The sequence below is a fragment of the Cladophialophora immunda genome (genome assembly GCF_000835495.1).
Source record: "Cladophialophora immunda strain CBS 83496 unplaced genomic scaffold supercont1.6, whole genome shotgun sequence".
Lineage (NCBI taxonomy): Eukaryota > Fungi > Ascomycota > Eurotiomycetes > Chaetothyriales > Herpotrichiellaceae > Cladophialophora > Cladophialophora immunda.
Window position 1 is genome coordinate 1,504,777 of NW_015622546.1, and position 16,234 is coordinate 1,521,010.

Genomic DNA, 16,234 nt, shown 5'->3' on the forward strand with positions numbered 1-16,234 from the left:
GACGAGAAAGTTGTGGGTGTGGGGTTGAATATTGGAAGCCCATTGCCCATACCGTACTTCCCATGCACCCAACGTCCAATTCTCCAACTTTCAGAAGAAATTCGTACCTTGTGACCATTCACTGCAGATGACACTCGAGGCCTTGAGCTTGCAACCCTCATGTCGCTGACATCGAGACCGCCTTCGATCATTTTATCGTTATCCTAGTTGTCACAGAAGCCTTGATTGCTCCTTACTCTCCCTATACATAGCTAGGTCTGCTTCCTCCGCGACCCGCCCGATCGATACCTACTTTGCACGAAGATGTTCTTCCTCCTCCGATACGTTCTCTATTTCCTAGGCTTCTACTTCGTCACCATGTTATCCTGCTTCGCTCTCTATGCCTATCTGCCGCAGCCTCCCAAGATCCTGGGCTTCGTTGCCCGCACTATGGCCGCCTACATCAGCCTCATAGCCTGCGCAGCCTATGGCACGATATCCTCTGCTATCCTCCGAGTCTTGGGACTGCATTTTGCGTATGCTCAATGGACGACGGCCAAAGCATTCAAGAATCTCTGCACCTATACAGTGGGCGTGAAATTCGACGTCTTGGACAACGGCTACGAGATCCTGAACAACACCCGCCCCGCGGTCTTCATCCTCAACCACCAAACAGAGCTAGATGTACTGTTGCTGGGTTGGATATGGCCAAAAAACTGCTCTGTCACGGCAAAGAAATCCCTTCGCAACGTCCCATTCTTGGGCTGGTTCATGACCCTCTCTGGCACCGTCTTCATTGATCGGGTGGACAGAAGTGCAGCTCTGAAGGCTTTTGAGGGTGCTGCCATGACCATGCGAGAAAAGAGACAGAGCGTTGTCATCTTCCCAGAGGGGACAAGGAGTTATTCCACCGAACCGATGCTGCTCCCTTTCAAGAAGGGTGCCTTCCATCTGGCTGTACAGGGCGGTGTGCCTATTGTACCGATTGTGGCAGAGAATTATAGCAATGTGTTGAACCCCAAAGCTAAGAGGTTTAACGCAGGAACAATCCGAGTCAAAGGTAGGTTGGACGCATGAATGAAATTGGACCTGAAATCCGCTTTCGAACTAACACTTTGCACAGTTCTGGATCCTATTCCCACGAAAGGCCTCACGGCGTCGGACGTTGATAAACTAACACAAGATACTCGCGAGAAGATGCTCGATGTCATAACGGCCATGGGCAAAGACTCGCAGTCACAATCCGTGCAGAATAAAAAAGACTCCTGAGGCCGAACCAACGGCTCGGCTATTTGTTATGAAGCTCGAGTCTAGCGGTCTGCGTCAGATTGTACCGGAAGGGCGATGAAGATGTTCCAGAAGTCAAATTCACTTCGCTTCCGCTCGAAGAAAGATCCTAGAACTCGCGTCCTGAGAGCGCCAGAAACCGCGCTTCTTCGCCCCATGCCCTACATTTTCTCGTTGTGGAATACCCATTATGAGTGGTTCTCACCAGACAAAGCCAACACTTTTACACAAGACTTCGAGCAGCACGCAGCAGGCGCTGCGCTTCTCACTCGACACGGACTGAAAAGAATAACCCGTTCACGACTTACAGGATATATTTGAAAACGTGCTACGGCACGACGGCAGGACAAGGTACGAGTGGGACTAGGAATTTCGCTGAGTGTCGTGGTTGCCGCTGGATTATCAAAAGAGCTATACCATGCAGTCAGGAGAAAGGAGGGATTCAAGTGTAAGAAACGAAAAGACCCAGATCAAGATGGCTGGCAATTCTGATACCCAATGCCTTGGAGGCAGGCGCAATGACATACCCGGCTGGGGATTTGCTGTGATTTTCAGCGCGACGATTATCCACGTATCATTGATTACATCGGATAGAGGCATGAGCAGATCGAGTTGCAGCGCATAGCATCGCATAGCACGGCGTGACGTGGTGTGGCCCAGGGTTAGAGCCACGAGCATAGATATTCAAAGACAAAACTATTTCTTCCCCCCCTTTGTACAGCCTCGCTCCCTTTTCCGCCTTATCATCAGCATGTCTATCATCTATCATTTCGGGCGGAGACAAAGACGTCAAAACTCCTCAAAGGGCCGGACCAGCAGGCCCGCCTGGCCGAGATGCTCCTTGACCTGCGCAACTGTGTATTCGCCTCGATGGAACTAGAAGAGCAGCGCCCCAAGACGAAGGGGGGACGAAAGTCAGCGCACATCACACCGTAATCTGCGCGGATACACGGAAAAAAGGAGCACGTGGCTCGACAGATTGAAAGACCGAAAACAAAGGGGAGGAAAATTGGAGGAGGACGAGAAACTCACCATGCCGGCGCCCAGCGCCGCGTCCACGCCGGTCTTTCGAAACACCTCCTCGAAGTGGGACGGCACGCCGGCGCCCGAGGAGGCGATGACGGGCACGCCGACGGCGGCCTTGACCATGTCGATCAGCTCGAGGTCGTAGCCGCGGTTGCTGCCGTCGCGGTCGATGGCGTTGAGCAGGATCTCGCCGGCGCCGAGGGCCTGGACGGCCGTACACAGCTGGACAACGTCGAGGTCGCGCGTCTCGCGCCCGCCCTTGATCGTGCACGCGTACCAGACGTGTTGCCGGCCATCGGCATCGGGAAAGGCCGTCCGGACGGTATGGTGGGCGGTGTCGGACGGCGAGGACACGAAGACGCGTTTCGGGTCGACGCTCACCACGACCGCCTGCGCGCCATACGCCGCCGAGATGGTCTCGATCGAGGTCCGCCCCGTGAGGTGGCCGCCGGAGGCGTGGTACTCTTCGGCGGCCAGCACGGCGTCGGATCCGATGGACACCTTGTCGGCGCCGGATGCGAAGTACAGTTTCGCGACGTCGAGGGCCGAGACGGTCTTGCCCGTGGCCGGGTCCGTCATGTCGCGGATCCCGCCCCCGATCGTCAGCGGCACGAAGACGGTCTCGCTCGTCCGCCGCAGGATCTCCAGCATGGGCAGGTCCGTGATCGGGCAGTCGCGGAAACTCGTGATGTTGAGGAACGTGATCTCGTCGGCCCCTTGCTCGTAGTAGCGCCGCGCCATGTCGACCGGTTTGCCCAGGTTGCGCACCTGTCCTGGGCCCGTGGTCGAAGTGACGGACTTCTCGCGCACGTCGTACTGGTCGCCCTTGGTCACGACGAGATCGCCCTGGTCGTTGGTGCGGACGTCCAGACAGGCGATTATGCGTCGGGTCAGGCCGTTTGTTCCTCCATCTGTCTTCCCTGCTAGGGACGAGGGTGCTCCGTTGGCTGCTGTTGAGCTAGTCCCGGGGACGGATGGAATCACCGGATCCGACCAGATGTTTCCCTCAAGAAACGCCTTGATGACTCTCAGCCCAGCCGCGCCGGATTTCTCGGGGTGGAATTGCGTCGCAAACACGTTTCCCTTGCCAATGGCGCCCACGTAGGATTCGTCACCGTAAGTGGCGGTGGCGACGACCCATCCGCTGGCCTCAAGCTCGCCAGGCACATACGGCGCAAAGTAGCTATGCACGTAGTAGTACTTACTTCGTTGGTTGAGACCGTAAAAACTCCTTCCTTTCTCCAGCGCCGCTGTCTGGTTTTGGTCTGAGTCATGGTGAAGCGTAGAAGCGTCATTCCAGCCTATACAAGGCACGGACTTTTTCGACCCGTCCGCATTCTCGGCTGAGAAGCGTTTGAGCGACGTAGGAATGATGTTCAGGCCAGAAACACTGGGTGCCTCTTCTGAGCCAGTGAACAGCGCCTGGAGGCCCACACAGATGCCAAAGAAAGGCTTTCCACTGGAGATGTGGGATTGGATGGCGGGGAGGTAGCCTGCCGTTGAGAGAGACGTTAGGCAATGACCAAAGTGGCCGACTCCTGGAAGGATGATTTTCTGTTTGAAGAAGAGCGCGGATTGTTAGAATCGGAAGATGCGACATATAAAAAAAAAGCGAGAAGGGAAAGGAGCGCGAAAAACGGAGAGGAGCCAGCCGTCCGCAAAGAAGGTCCACGAAGAGAAGGACAACAAATCCTTAGTCCAGCAAACGACCGATATCGTGAAGTCTGTTGTCTCTCTAGACCTCAGGGCGGTCCGACTCCCATTCCCTGGGTCTAGAAGGAGAGAGGGCCTTCCCAAGGACCATGCCTTCTCGACAAGCGCAAGTCCCAAGGCCCGCAGAACAAAAGATGACGACCACGTAGAGACGTAGATTCGCAAGACTCACTTCTGCCTTCTGGACGTCCTCGGGACTCCGGATCCACTCAACCTCCCAGCCGCATTTTTCGATCGCGTTCACCAGCGAGCGGATGTTGCCCGCGACGTAGTCGAGAAGGTGGACTTTGGGCATTCTTCCCATACACCAGCAAGTCCCTTTCTCTTATAAGACAGACAAGGATAACAGGAGGACCGGGTTTCGTCGGAGATCTAAGACCTTGGTCCAAGGATTGATGTATCGCAATTCGTGAGGCTGCGCAGGTCGTTCAGGGCAGATCCATCTCGTCTCCAGTTTCTGCTTAAACACCAACCTGTCGCTTTGGTCGAGGATTGTTGTGGGTTAAGCGTGGGAACCAACAGAAGGATGAGAAGTTGTGGTCGAGGTCAAAGCAGAGAAAAAAATCACGAAGTGAGTTTTCCGCCTTTGCAGGCCAAATTCGGAAGTGAGTCACCAATTCGATTGGCTGAAGAAGGACGACAGAAAAACGCCCTCACGACCACAACTGAATCACATCTTGACCGGCTTATGAACTCGAGGCCAACGACCGAGACATGACAACTAGGGATTGGGGCACCAGAATCCAGAATATTACATTAATCGTCTCATTCATCGTCCCTCCAGCACTATATCATAACTGCGGACCTGCTAGACACCAATAGTCTTCCACGGAGACGCCTCCCCTGCCATCCAAACACGCCATTTCCATTCCCATATTGTACATTTTTGGTATCACATCGCTGGTCGTTTCTTGCATTCCGTTTGAGCCTTGAGCTGTGGGCGCAGAACTTCATCTACTGTGTGGTAGCCCGGATCGCCTGTAGCAAAAGCGCAAAGATCAACCCCTTCGCCACATTTTCCATCTGTAAACAGTCGAACACTTTCCCCAGCGCTTCTCCACTGGCGGCTGTGCCCATCACGCTGGTCAACGCCTGCGGCATACCCCTCTCAATAAGAAGCTTTCTCGCCTTCAGACGCAGCTGCTCCTTCTCTTCGGCCGTCAACTCCTTCGGCCAAGTAGACCTCTCTTCCGCAGTGGGTAGAGTGTTGTATCGCAGAGTGTTGATATGCGTTGCCACTCCCTGGTCGGAGAAATTTGCGTCGAGCACACTTTCTTGCAGCAACGCACGGATGGACTCTAGTTGGGGATTGTTTGGACGGAGGAGGAACGTCTTAGCTGCACCGAGGAGGGACAGCCGGATTGACCACGCGCCCGACAAAGAGTAGAGCTCAGTAAGTATGGCGAAGATAAGTTCTATCAGGATGCGGGTCTCTTCTTCCGAGACCGGGATATCCTTTTTGGCTCGTCTCGAGGGTGTCTTTGCGGGCGCATTGGTCGTCGGGGGCGCCGAGCCTGAGTCCTCCCATTTTAACGATGGAGCAGGTGTTGATGGATTGGCCGTGATGGTATCTTGCCGGGATCGTGGCGGCGTCTCCTGTTTGGGGAGCGTGATGGGTTGATAGTCGTCTGAGATGACACTGGGTGGCGGAGGCATTGATATAACTTCCTCTGATTGACGACCCGATTCGTTCAAGCTGATTGGTGATTGAGGATTTTCCTCCTGGACTGCGACTCCTGCACTGGGTCTTGCGGGTAATGGGGGCGGCTTGGGTTCAGCACTGTCGGTGCTTGGCCGTGGCAGCTCCTGACTCATTCGCGAAACCGAGGTGGAAGATTGGCCCGTATGATTTCTTGACGGCGTAGGTCTTGCTGCAATGAGCCTCTTTGGTGCTCCTCCGACCCCGGTGGCCACGGCTCCGAAGACGCCCTGGACGCCTCCCAGCACGGCCTTGCCGCCGCCAGCAATGTTCTTTCCGCCCTGTCCCAATACATTGATGAAGTTCTTGCCAACGTTTTCCAATGCTGCACCTCCTTGTACCAGAACGTTCTTGGTCTGTGCGGGCGCCTTTTGAAGCCCGGTCTCTTTGTCGAGGAATTTTTTCATAGCTTCTGTCTCGGCCAACGGCTCATACTTGACAACAAATCTCAGGTAGGCCTCCAAACTTTGGGAAAGCGTTGCGCTCGTCTGGCCTCTCCAAGTTGGCAGGTTCGGATACTTTTGCGCGAATTCCGGGACGCCCGAGATGCGAGCAATTATGGTCAGAGTCTGGTGAAGGGGCTCGAATTCCGGGTACCTGCGGGACACCATCCACCCAGGGTAGCGATGCGATGCGGGCTCTATTTGGAGCAAGTACTCATTGTTCGGTCTCTGTCGGAACGCAGCTCGTTCGTTGAGGTCGCCAAGGTCAAGAATGGTGATGGAGGCATTGTGCAGTGTCAGTGGGACTGCGATCATGGTTTCAACGGGTGCCGGGGCCGTCGAGACAGGTTGTAGCACGTTTGGAACTGTCTCTGCCAATTGATCAAAACTGGTGAAGGACTCTTGTTCTTTGCTGGGGCTTGGAGTTGACGATTGGTAGGCATTGCCGTCATTGTCGAAGACCAACGATGTGTCCAAGGAGTTTTCTCCATGCCGATTTCGATCACTGTCCGAGGAGGTCGGTGTAGCCATCCCGACATCATTGGTGGCGACGGAACTGGTTTCTTCGGGCTCGCTCGGGACCAGTCCGCGTTTCCGCCGGGCTTCATCCTCCGCAATCATTTCGTTCAGCCTTTGAGCTTCTCGCATGGCCTCCTGCATGGCCTCTTCTGCCTTACTCATGCGGCGATCGTGGATCTTGCCGGCATCACTGTTCTCCTTGGCTTGCGACATGGCTTCATTCATATCTTCAACCCCAGCATCGATAGCATTCATGAGTTCGGGTTCGCCATCCTGCAGCAGGTAAACAATCCAGCCATTGATGAACTCCGGTTTGGAGCACATGTCAATGGTGGTTTCGAGCACAAGTCCGGCCAATACCTCCCTTAGGAACGTTTTGACCGGCGGACAATTGTAGGACTTGGGCTCGAGGAAGTTCTGTAAGATGTCGTCCGCCACAAGATTGAGCTTCCGCTCTTGCTGTTCTCTGCTGAGCACATTGGCCAAATTGCTGTCTGGCTGAAATTGCAGATAGGTCTTCACGGCGGTCTCCGCGTCCTGATTCGATGACGCCTTAATGGCGGTGGAAAGTTCGTTCAGGAAGACAATGATGATGGACGTCGAGTTGGCGAAGAAGTCGAGGACCGGATCGGCAGTCCGTTTCCGGGAGAGATGGTTGGAGAAGGAGACGACGAAGCTGGTAAAGGTCTGTCTGCACATGGCTGGAAATGACTGGTCTCTGGGAAGCAGCGGACTATACCACCATTTGACGTAGTCTCTCATAACAGCATCGGTCAGATTGGTGAGAGCGGCTCTTGTCTCGGGTTCGAAGTCGGAGTAATCCAGCGTCTTCACCTCGGCCTTGGAGTCGACGAGACTGTCGTCCTCGTCATCCTTGGGCGCTTGTCTCCTTTCTCGCCAGTCCAGCACTCTGTGTGCGACCTCGATGCCTAGCTCTTTCCTTCTCCGGTTGATCTCCTGATTCTCACCGTCCAGTTTTCCGCCATACTGATTTTCCCAGGTAGCATGAAGGACGACGCCGCCAACGGCGCCGATGAGAACTAAACCGACTCTGCCTAACACTAGGTAGGTAGAGGCACAGAGGCCCACAGCGCAGGCCCCGAGCGTCTCATTACTCGCATTCGCAATGAACCTGAGGGTAGCATCGAGCACCGCAGACGTTGTCAGCGCTTTCGACGGTAGTGGTTGCGGGGTGTGCGTAGGATTTGATTGTGGTTTATGTTCGGGGGCCGTGGATGGTTCGATTTGGACACCGTCGCCTTGAGGCGCTTCGCGAGGATGAGATGTTTCTTCCATAGCCAATTTCTCTCATAGTTGTCGGTTCCCAAGTCCGCCAGCGCTGGCAACAGTGACTCGCGGCGTACGGTCTGCCTTATGTAGCAGGGTAGCGCAAAGGACACCGTTGAACCCGCATAAGCCGGGCATTCGGAGCGCGTGTTGAGGGCCCAGGTCAAAGAAGGGGGCGTGCGGCCCCTGCACGGTTCGAGCCTCCACATGTGAGGCGCGTGGCATGCGGGCGATTGATGATCGACCCCTGTCGCCCCGTCAAAAAAGGTTTCTGCCGCATATGAGAAATTTTGATTCGAGGGCTGCATGCTTCGAAAAAAGTTCATAGACCTTTTGGTCCTTGTTTCTCTACCCGAAAGTAGGGTAACCTAACCATAAATTTTCTGTGGAATTACTACCTGTACCATGTCCGACCAACTTTGCTCGAGCTGCCACGAGCCTCTGCTCATCGAGGTTGAGCCAGATAGCGATGTTGAAGAGAGCAAGGCGGCGGCCCAAGTCCAAAGCGTCCCCGATGATGTGGAATTGTCCTGTGGCTGCCATTACCATTGGTATGTGTTCCTGGTCGTCTTAAGGCTATGATAACTCATTTGCCATGTCAGGGAATGTTTTCTAGAGTCCTACACCATCACACAATGCCCAAACTGCACCAAAGACATATCCTCTCTTTCTCCCACTGGGTCGCAACAGGTATTGGTTACTCTCCGGAACGAAGGCGGCGTCCAGGAGCACTATGACATCCTCCCAGCAGCCACCGAAGAAGCCTACCTGCGCGCATACCCCGAAGAGCGGAAAGGTCATGCCTACCTGGAATTCTGTCGCGAAGGCGACATCGATGCCATCATCCACATGATCAAGGACTCTGAGGAAGAGGAGGACGAAGAAGACGACGGGGAGATTGCTGACATATTGCGATACCGGGGTACGTTCGAGGGTATTGAAGGTTCGGGGTTACACGTCGCCATTCGATATAACCAACAAGAGGTGGCATGGCTACTGCTGGCTCTCGGATCTCAACTCGACTGGGCCAAGTTTCCATCACTTGTTCTCCAAGCCATGCAAGGTTTGGGATTGCGCAAAGAAGACAGGAAAGGTGAGCCAGATATCAGGACTCTGGTTGACAGTGATGGGCGAACACCCGCTGCATTGGCAGGAGAGCTCGGAGGCTTGTGGTCAGAATGGCTTAATGAGGGCCGATTGATCCCTTGACTTTCATTTCGAGTTGACTTTGTCTCACGCCATAATTCTCACAAGGACCTGCGTTGTGTCATCGGTCGCTAGAGATCTAAAGCAATAGGCATGATATGTTTGTTCTGCGACGTCCGAGTGAATCATAGCAGAATGGAGGAGTGTTGCTGCCTGATGCAAAGAAGACGCCGGGCTGATTGAGGTATCTCGTCGACTCACGAGCTGTTGGTCTGCTCCCGGTCTCGAAGAATGTATTTTGTATGAGTGCCATGGGCCACCACGCTTTTATTTGTCTCTTCGCCTTTGTATATTGTGACAGTGGTAAAACCCATGTTCTTTCCCACCTTGCTGACATTGGCTTCGATGGTCAAAGTGTCGCCTAATTTCGCGGTCGAGACGTAGGAAACATGAATATCGGTACTCAATCCAGTCTTTTCTAGCCCGGTACTGGCAATGGCCATGCCCCCGGCCCAATCAACGATAGTTGCGGAAACTGAGCCATGCAGACCACCTTTGGAATTGAGCAGAGTGGCGGAGACAGGAAGTCGAGCGACCATGGAGCCATCTGTGGCACTGACGAGTTCAATGTCCGAGAAGAAGAATTTGTAGACAGGCGAGTTCTGAGAGACGCGTGCCCAACATGCTTGGACGCTCTCCAAAGGTGTCTTGACCGAACCCATCTGGACAGCTAGAGTCGACGGAAAAGCAAATGTTCAAATCCCAGCTCTATGATCTTGCAACTGAACGCAAACGCAGGTAACGCAAAAAGAGATGGAATGACTACGCACATTGGGAGAGCGGACACTCAACGAAATATGAAGTGAAACTCCGAGCGCAGGTGAAGGAATTTCGCCGCACACCGCCTTTTGCTCCGAAGCGGCAGAAAAAGTTCCCTGGTGCGTCTCCACAAATTGAAACTTGCCCGCGACCTCGAAATTTTTTGGAGCCTCTACATGCGCCTGCCCTGCCAGCCACGGCATTGAGTCCAGTACGCAGCGCAAATGGCCGAGTCGAAGAAGCGCAAAGCCGTGACTAGAGACGTGGACGAGGATGCCGCCGTGGTGTCCGGGGACGAATTCGACCTTGCAAATTTGGACGGTACTCTCGCGGACGAAGAATCTGCCAGTGGCAGTGACGATGACGGTTTGAGCAGTGGAGCCGAGGACGAGAGCGATGCAGTGTCTGTAGGAACTGGAGAATCAATGTCAGGAGATGATGAAGATCTACTCAAACCCAAAAAGAAAGGCCAAGCAGAAGATGCCAAAGAGGTGGACATTGGCGTCCAGGACGTTGTCTCTACATCTGAGGAGGAAACACTTGATGAAGAACCCCCCAACTACGAGACCGTCAAGGATGCGAACGGAAACGACAGATATATCTATCCCGAGATCGACCCCGGTGACGACTCGGATTACTCGGTCCCAGACAACGAGGCCAACACGATTGGGAATATCCCTCTGTCTTTCTATGATTCTTACCCTCACATCGGCTACAACATAAATGGGAAGAAAATCATGAGGCCAGCTAGAGGAGAAGCACTCGATGCGCTCCTGGATAGTATTGAGGTCCCCAAGGGGTGGACCGGCCTCACAGACCCTGCCACGGGGAAGCCCTTGGAGCTCAGTCAAGATGAACTGGAGCTGTTGAAGAAGGTGCAGATGAACGAGGTCGCCGCCGACGGATACGATCCGTACGAGCCCACGGTCGAATGGTTCACTAGCAAAACCGAGACGATGCCTCTGAGTTCTGCTCCAGAACCCAAGCGACGGTTTGTGCCGTCCAAGCACGAGGCAAAGCGGGTGATGAGCCTTGTCCGCGCGATTCGAGAAGGCCGCATCTTACCTTACAAACCGCCTCAAGAGGAAGAGGAGGAAGAGGAGGAGGTACAGAATTATGACATCTGGGCCGACGAACAACCCAGGGCAGACCATGCCATGCACATGCCTGCGCCGAAACTTCCCCCTCCTGGATTTGACGAAAGCTACCACCCGCCGCCAGAATACCTCCCAGACAAGAAGGAGAAGGAGGCCTGGGAGAAGACCGACGAAGCAGACCGAGAGAAAGATTACTTGCCCACGGACCACACGTCATTGCGGAAGGTGCCAGGTTATGAACGATTCGTCGAGGAGAAATTCGAGCGATGCCTGAATTTGTACCTAGCACCTCGAGTGCGCCGGACGAAGCTCAACATCGACCCCGACTCCCTCTTGCCCAAGCTGCCGAATCCAGATGAACTCAGACCATTTCCCACGCACGAGGCGGGCCGTTTCCATGGCCACACAGGTCGTGTACGGTCCTTGGCCATTGATCCATCCGGACTCTACCTCGCGACTGGGGGTGATGACGGTACGGCCAGAGTTTGGACCCTGCTGCCTCCGCGCGAAATCTGGTCTGCGAAATTGACCGCGGACGCCGCAGTCAATGTCGTTCGGTGGCGCCCGGGGAAAGACACGCCTATATTGGCTGCCTGTGCCGGAGACGACATCTATCTCTGCGTCCCCCGACTGGGTACCGACTTCAGCGCCGAAGCCGACGCTGCCCAAGCAGTTCTGGATGCAGGATGGGGATATGCCGCCTCCGAGGGCAGCAGCACATCCAAGTCCACGAGCGTCAAGTGGAGCCGACCGAGCTCTTCCCAACGGGATCAGGACGTCGCTCTGGTCATCCATCTAGGCCACACAGCGAAGACGCTATCGTTCCACTCGGCCGGCAACCACTTTGTCACCATCTGCCCTGCCACGAGCGTCCCAGCGTCCCAGGCCATCGCCTTCCACACCATCTCCAAACATCAAACCCAACTGCCCTTCCGCAAGCGTCTCAAGGGCGGCGGCACCCCGCAAGTGGCGCACTTCCACCCGAGCAAGCCGGTGCTGTTCGTGGCCAACCAGCGGGTGATCCGGGCGTACGACCTGTCGCGGCAGACGCTGCTGAAGATCATCCAGCCGGGGGCGCGATGGATCAGCAGCTTCGACATCCACCCGACGAGCGCCGCGACGGCGGGCTCGGACCACCTGGTCGTCGGGGCCTACGACCGGCGCCTGCTGTGGATGGACCTGGACCTCTCGCCGCGGCCGTACAAGACGCTGCGGTTCCACGAGAAGGCCGTGCGTGCGGCGCGCTTCCACCCAGCCGCCACCCGGTTCCCGCTCTTCGCCGACGGCAGCGACGACGGCAGCATCCAGGTCTTCCACGGCCAGGTCACCAGCGACATGATGAGCAACGCCCAGATCGTGCCCCTGAAGGTGCTGCGCGGGCACAGGATCACCGGCGGCCTCGGCGTCCTCGACCTGGACTGGCACCCCCAGCAACCGTGGCTCGTGAGCGCCGGAGCGGATGGCACTTGTCGACTGTGGGTTTCTTGAGATAGACCCCCTTGGAAGAAGTGGAGTTTTAGGATGTGCTTTGACTAGGCAACTGGATTCTCCTCACGAAGGAGGAAAATAGTGGCACATATAGCCGTTGAAATGATTCCTGTCTTTGCAGAACGCATGTGAGGGGCATGTGTGCTTCTAGTTGGCTATCTATCCGCCCGTCTCCTCTCAACCGGGAGAACAGTTCCACTCTTTTCACGTCCTGTCGGGATCTAGAGGAAGTAAATGCCTGACTCATGCATGCGAAACCGTCTTCAAGAAGGGAATGGCCATGAAACCCCTTTCGCCGTCGCAACAAATGCCTCTCTTACGCCCAACCCTGGGGCCCATTGTCACTCATCCGTATCACGTTACATAGACCCGGCCACGGCGACTGCCATGGATCCCATTCAAGGTGAGACGCACGATTGAACCAGGCTCTGGTCACGCGGTGAAAGATCTGTTCGCTCTGGACTAGCCTCCGAGGTTTTCAATGTATCCGCGCTCATCTCTCTGACGCGCTTCAACTCTTCCCATGTGCGACAAATGGATCTGTTTCCGCCTTTTCGCGCGGCTTCGAGCAATTCATCCATCGGACTTCGACCGGGAGGTCGGATTGGAAAAGGCTTTCTTTTGGAATGTGGTCAACAGATTGGATCAGGTCAGCACCGCGCTCGGGCCCCCAAGCAGCATCGATCAAGGACGTTGACATTCAAACACGGCTACTTTTGCAAATTCTCGGGGATGGGAGAGTGGGAGGTGATCCAGAGGGGGCCAGGATTCTATGTCAAGATACTATATCTGGATAATGAATGACCTGTGTCTCATGATTGACGGATTTCAATGCCATTGACGAGTTGCTGTCCATCTATTTATTCTATGAAATCGGGTCATGGCCATTGCTTTTGATTTCGGATGCATATTTCCCGTTGCTGTGCTTTTCGTACAGTCCTGATGCATGATTTCCGGGTGCGTGAATCGCACTGTCCTGGACCTGCGTCGCTGCCCGTTGTCCGTCATACCATGCGGAAAAAGTAGATGTATGCGAACTTCTTCATTTCGTCCACGTCCACGGCCTGGACGACCTTCTCGTCGTTGAAAAGAACCCACTGTCGTTCCTTGCCTTCGCCGGGAATCGCCTTCCGAATGAATGCGACATAGTGGCCGGCATGAATGCTGGCACCTTTGTGGCATACAATACTCTGAAGCTCAAATTTGGCGGGCAGTTGATCGCTGCCGGGGAGTGCTTTTGGCTTACTGGGGCCCTCATTGACATCCTCGCTAAAATCCCCTTGGTCATCTGGATGGCTGAAGACCCAGTCTAGAGCTCGGTTGACGTCGCCGTTGCATTCTCGTAGCGCTTTCCGTGCCTGTGGCACACTGATCCCCATGTCTCCAAGCTGAGCAATCTTGTCAGCGTCGTCGCCTGAGCCGGTTCCACCGCCGCCACCACCACCAAGATTTAGAGGTTCGTCAATATCAGGGTCATCCATATGCGAAAACAGCCAATTCATGGCTGCCTCGGCATCCGCGTTGCCCGTGGCGTGCAGTGCCTTTTCGCATCGCACCTGAGGGAAGCCCATTGACGCAAGCTGCTCGAGGGCTGCTTCGTTCGGTATAAATGCGCCTGAAGACGATTTAGACTCTCCCACGTCTGCATCTTCAGGCAATTCCTCCTCACTCGGTTGCAATCCAAGAGATTTGTAAGGGCTTAGGTCAAACGGTTCATCCGATACCTGGACAGGGATGTCGAGTTTGGTGGGCACCCAGTTGATGATTTCGAAGCGGAGAGGATTGATCGCAAGGTTGCGGGGGAATGTCTTAAACTTGGACGACTTTGAAAACCCTGCCTTGGAGCCACAAGCCGGGCAGGTTAGTTCCACGGAAGTGGAAGCGGTGAAGATGTCTAGGCATTCCTTAAGTGAGACCGGCTCGAATTCGGCACCTTTCGTCGTATCTGCCGCTCCACCGTCGCCGTTGACGACCTGTTTTCTTCTGACTGGTACAGGAATAGAGATGTTGTCTTGCTCGTCGGTTCTATATCGCACTCGCTTGCACTTCAGGCACTGCAAGCGTTGTTCTAGTGCGAAGCGAAACGACTGAACTGGGTCTTCCGAAGGGCGAGAGCCATTGGAGATATTGATGAGCTTGAAGAGATGGAGGAGCAGTTCAAAAGCGTCCTGTTGTCTCATGGTCGAGAACTCCTCATGTCCTCGTCCGATCAGATGTTTGAACATGGCAGGGGAGAGACCTTTCTGATGTGGAACTTCCGGGTTGTCGGGCGAGGCATGAACGTTCTTTTCGGGGCGAGAATAGCGGCCAGAGAGGATACCGTCAGCAAGCTTCCGCAGCTGTGTCTCTAGATCTTCGGCGGGGAGTTCAGCGGCTGGAGGGGGTTCGTTAGGATGATAGTACCGCTGTTGAAAGTCTGGCAATGCGAACAGGCATTGTACAGTGCTTGCAAGGTAGCAACTGTTGCCGATATTCTTTAGTCCTGTGAGACCCGGCCCAAAGAGCGGAGACAGCTCTTTGCCATCTTCTGTTGTCATGGAAAAGTCCCATTTCAGGTTTTGTTCCACCTGCATCTCCATGAGACTCTTTTCGGTCTTTTCCCGTTCAGCAATGTTGATACCCCAGTGAGCGAGGTGCTTGGCAAGGTCATTATCGACACGCTCTTCGTTACACTGGTAGCAATAGACGTCGGCACTGCCTTCCGGAGTGATGGAACCGAGCTTGACGGCAACAGCATGACCAGTCTCTGTGGCATGGCCCAGGCCGTGAGAGTTGCCACCGATACCACCGAATTGTGCGCGGCCACATCCCAGGTTGCCACATTCCAAGCAGAGCCACAGGTTCTCTTTCAGATCGCACATAGAACATGATCCCAGGTTCTGAGATTCAATTTGTCGGCTAGGCTGCTGCTCCAGGCAGAGAGTGTGTTCGCACGGCGTAAACTCTTGCTCCCATGCCTTGACTTCTTCTGACTTGGCAAAGGTCATGGCCTTCATGACTCCGTCCACAACTGCAGGCAGATTCCCCGAATTCTTATTCACATCCTGTATTTGACATGCATAGCACTTGACTCTTGTGACTGTGTCATACTTGTCCTCCTCTGTCTCCGCGGCAATGGCGAGTTTGGTAAGCTTTGGAGGGGGCTCATCTCGTTGGACTTGTTTTCGGGTTCGTTTGATGTTCAGGACCAGTGGATGTTCTGTAGAGGAGTAGTGCAGTAGAGAGTGATTACGATCCCCGGCGCAGCCACCATTGAAGCAATGCAGGCAGACGTCGAGGCCGGCCGCATCGTCTATGGAATCGAAGCACTGGGTGCAGTCTTCGCGGTAGACGCTCTGGTTGGGTCTGGGAGGATGCAGAGTATCTAAATAAGCATGAGGACACTCCATGACGATTTCGGAGGCGGACTTATGTCGTGTGAAAGGTAGGGAACGAAGGTTGACCAGAATTAAAGGACGATGAGGTGGCACGGTGGGAAGGCAGAGGCACAGGAGCAGCCCGCACTTCAAGTGACGAGGCTCCGCCCACCAAAGAGCTGCGAGGCTGACGTATTGCTTTGCGCCGCTGATTGGTCACTGGTGGCAAATACTTTGAGAGCCACTTACACCTTTGTACAGGAAAAGCTTACGCTGAAAACGACCTCAACCTCCAGAAAATGTATCAAAAATACCTGTTGTATCTAGGTTGCCGAGGAAAGAACTCAAGATTGCAATGAAACGATAACATCCCCC

General features: G+C 54.7%; 7 protein-coding genes across 7 annotated transcripts; 3 read left to right on the top strand and 4 right to left on the bottom strand.

Moving 5' to 3' along the window:
* Positions 1-18: 18 nt before the first annotated feature.
* Positions 19-1,977, top strand: PV07_10081 (uncharacterized protein). Its single transcript, XM_016397388.1, has 2 exons — positions 19-1,039; positions 1,103-1,977. The coding sequence occupies exons 1-2, from the start codon at positions 304-306 to the stop codon at positions 1,246-1,248; spliced, it is 882 nt and encodes a 293-aa protein (XP_016244579.1). The 5' UTR covers positions 19-303; the 3' UTR covers positions 1,249-1,977.
* Positions 1,851-4,550, bottom strand: PV07_10082 (imidazoleglycerol phosphate synthase, cyclase subunit). Its single transcript, XM_016397389.1, has 3 exons — positions 4,178-4,550; positions 2,299-3,846; positions 1,851-2,142 (listed from the first exon to the last, which is right to left on the bottom strand). The coding sequence occupies exons 1-3, from the start codon at positions 4,307-4,309 to the stop codon at positions 2,056-2,058; spliced, it is 1,767 nt and encodes a 588-aa protein (XP_016244580.1). The 5' UTR covers positions 4,310-4,550; the 3' UTR covers positions 1,851-2,055.
* A 206-nt stretch (positions 4,551-4,756) lies between these two features.
* PV07_10083 (uncharacterized protein) lies at positions 4,757-8,077 on the bottom strand. Its single transcript, XM_016397390.1, has one exon. It carries the CDS (start codon positions 7,960-7,962, stop codon positions 4,960-4,962), a length of 3,003 nt encoding a protein of 1,000 aa, XP_016244581.1. The 5' UTR covers positions 7,963-8,077; the 3' UTR covers positions 4,757-4,959.
* A 195-nt stretch (positions 8,078-8,272) lies between these two features.
* Positions 8,273-9,433, top strand: PV07_10084 (uncharacterized protein). The gene is made up of 2 exons (XM_016397391.1): positions 8,273-8,504; positions 8,556-9,433. The coding sequence occupies exons 1-2, from the start codon at positions 8,359-8,361 to the stop codon at positions 9,160-9,162; spliced, it is 753 nt and encodes a 250-aa protein (XP_016244582.1). The 5' UTR covers positions 8,273-8,358; the 3' UTR covers positions 9,163-9,433.
* Positions 8,658-9,935, bottom strand: PV07_10085 (uncharacterized protein). The gene has a single exon (XM_016397392.1). The coding sequence runs from the start codon at positions 9,819-9,821 to the stop codon at positions 9,357-9,359; it is 465 nt and encodes a 154-aa protein (XP_016244583.1). The 5' UTR covers positions 9,822-9,935; the 3' UTR covers positions 8,658-9,356.
* Positions 9,936-10,076: 141 nt separating this feature from the next.
* Positions 10,077-13,379, top strand: PV07_10086 (uncharacterized protein). The gene has a single exon (XM_016397393.1). The coding sequence runs from the start codon at positions 10,143-10,145 to the stop codon at positions 12,501-12,503; it is 2,361 nt and encodes a 786-aa protein (XP_016244584.1). The 5' UTR covers positions 10,077-10,142; the 3' UTR covers positions 12,504-13,379.
* On the bottom strand, positions 13,265-15,969 carry PV07_10087 (uncharacterized protein). Its single transcript, XM_016397394.1, has one exon. It carries the CDS (start codon positions 15,890-15,892, stop codon positions 13,508-13,510), a length of 2,385 nt encoding a protein of 794 aa, XP_016244585.1. The 5' UTR covers positions 15,893-15,969; the 3' UTR covers positions 13,265-13,507.
* Between the last annotated feature and the right edge of the window lie 265 nt (positions 15,970-16,234).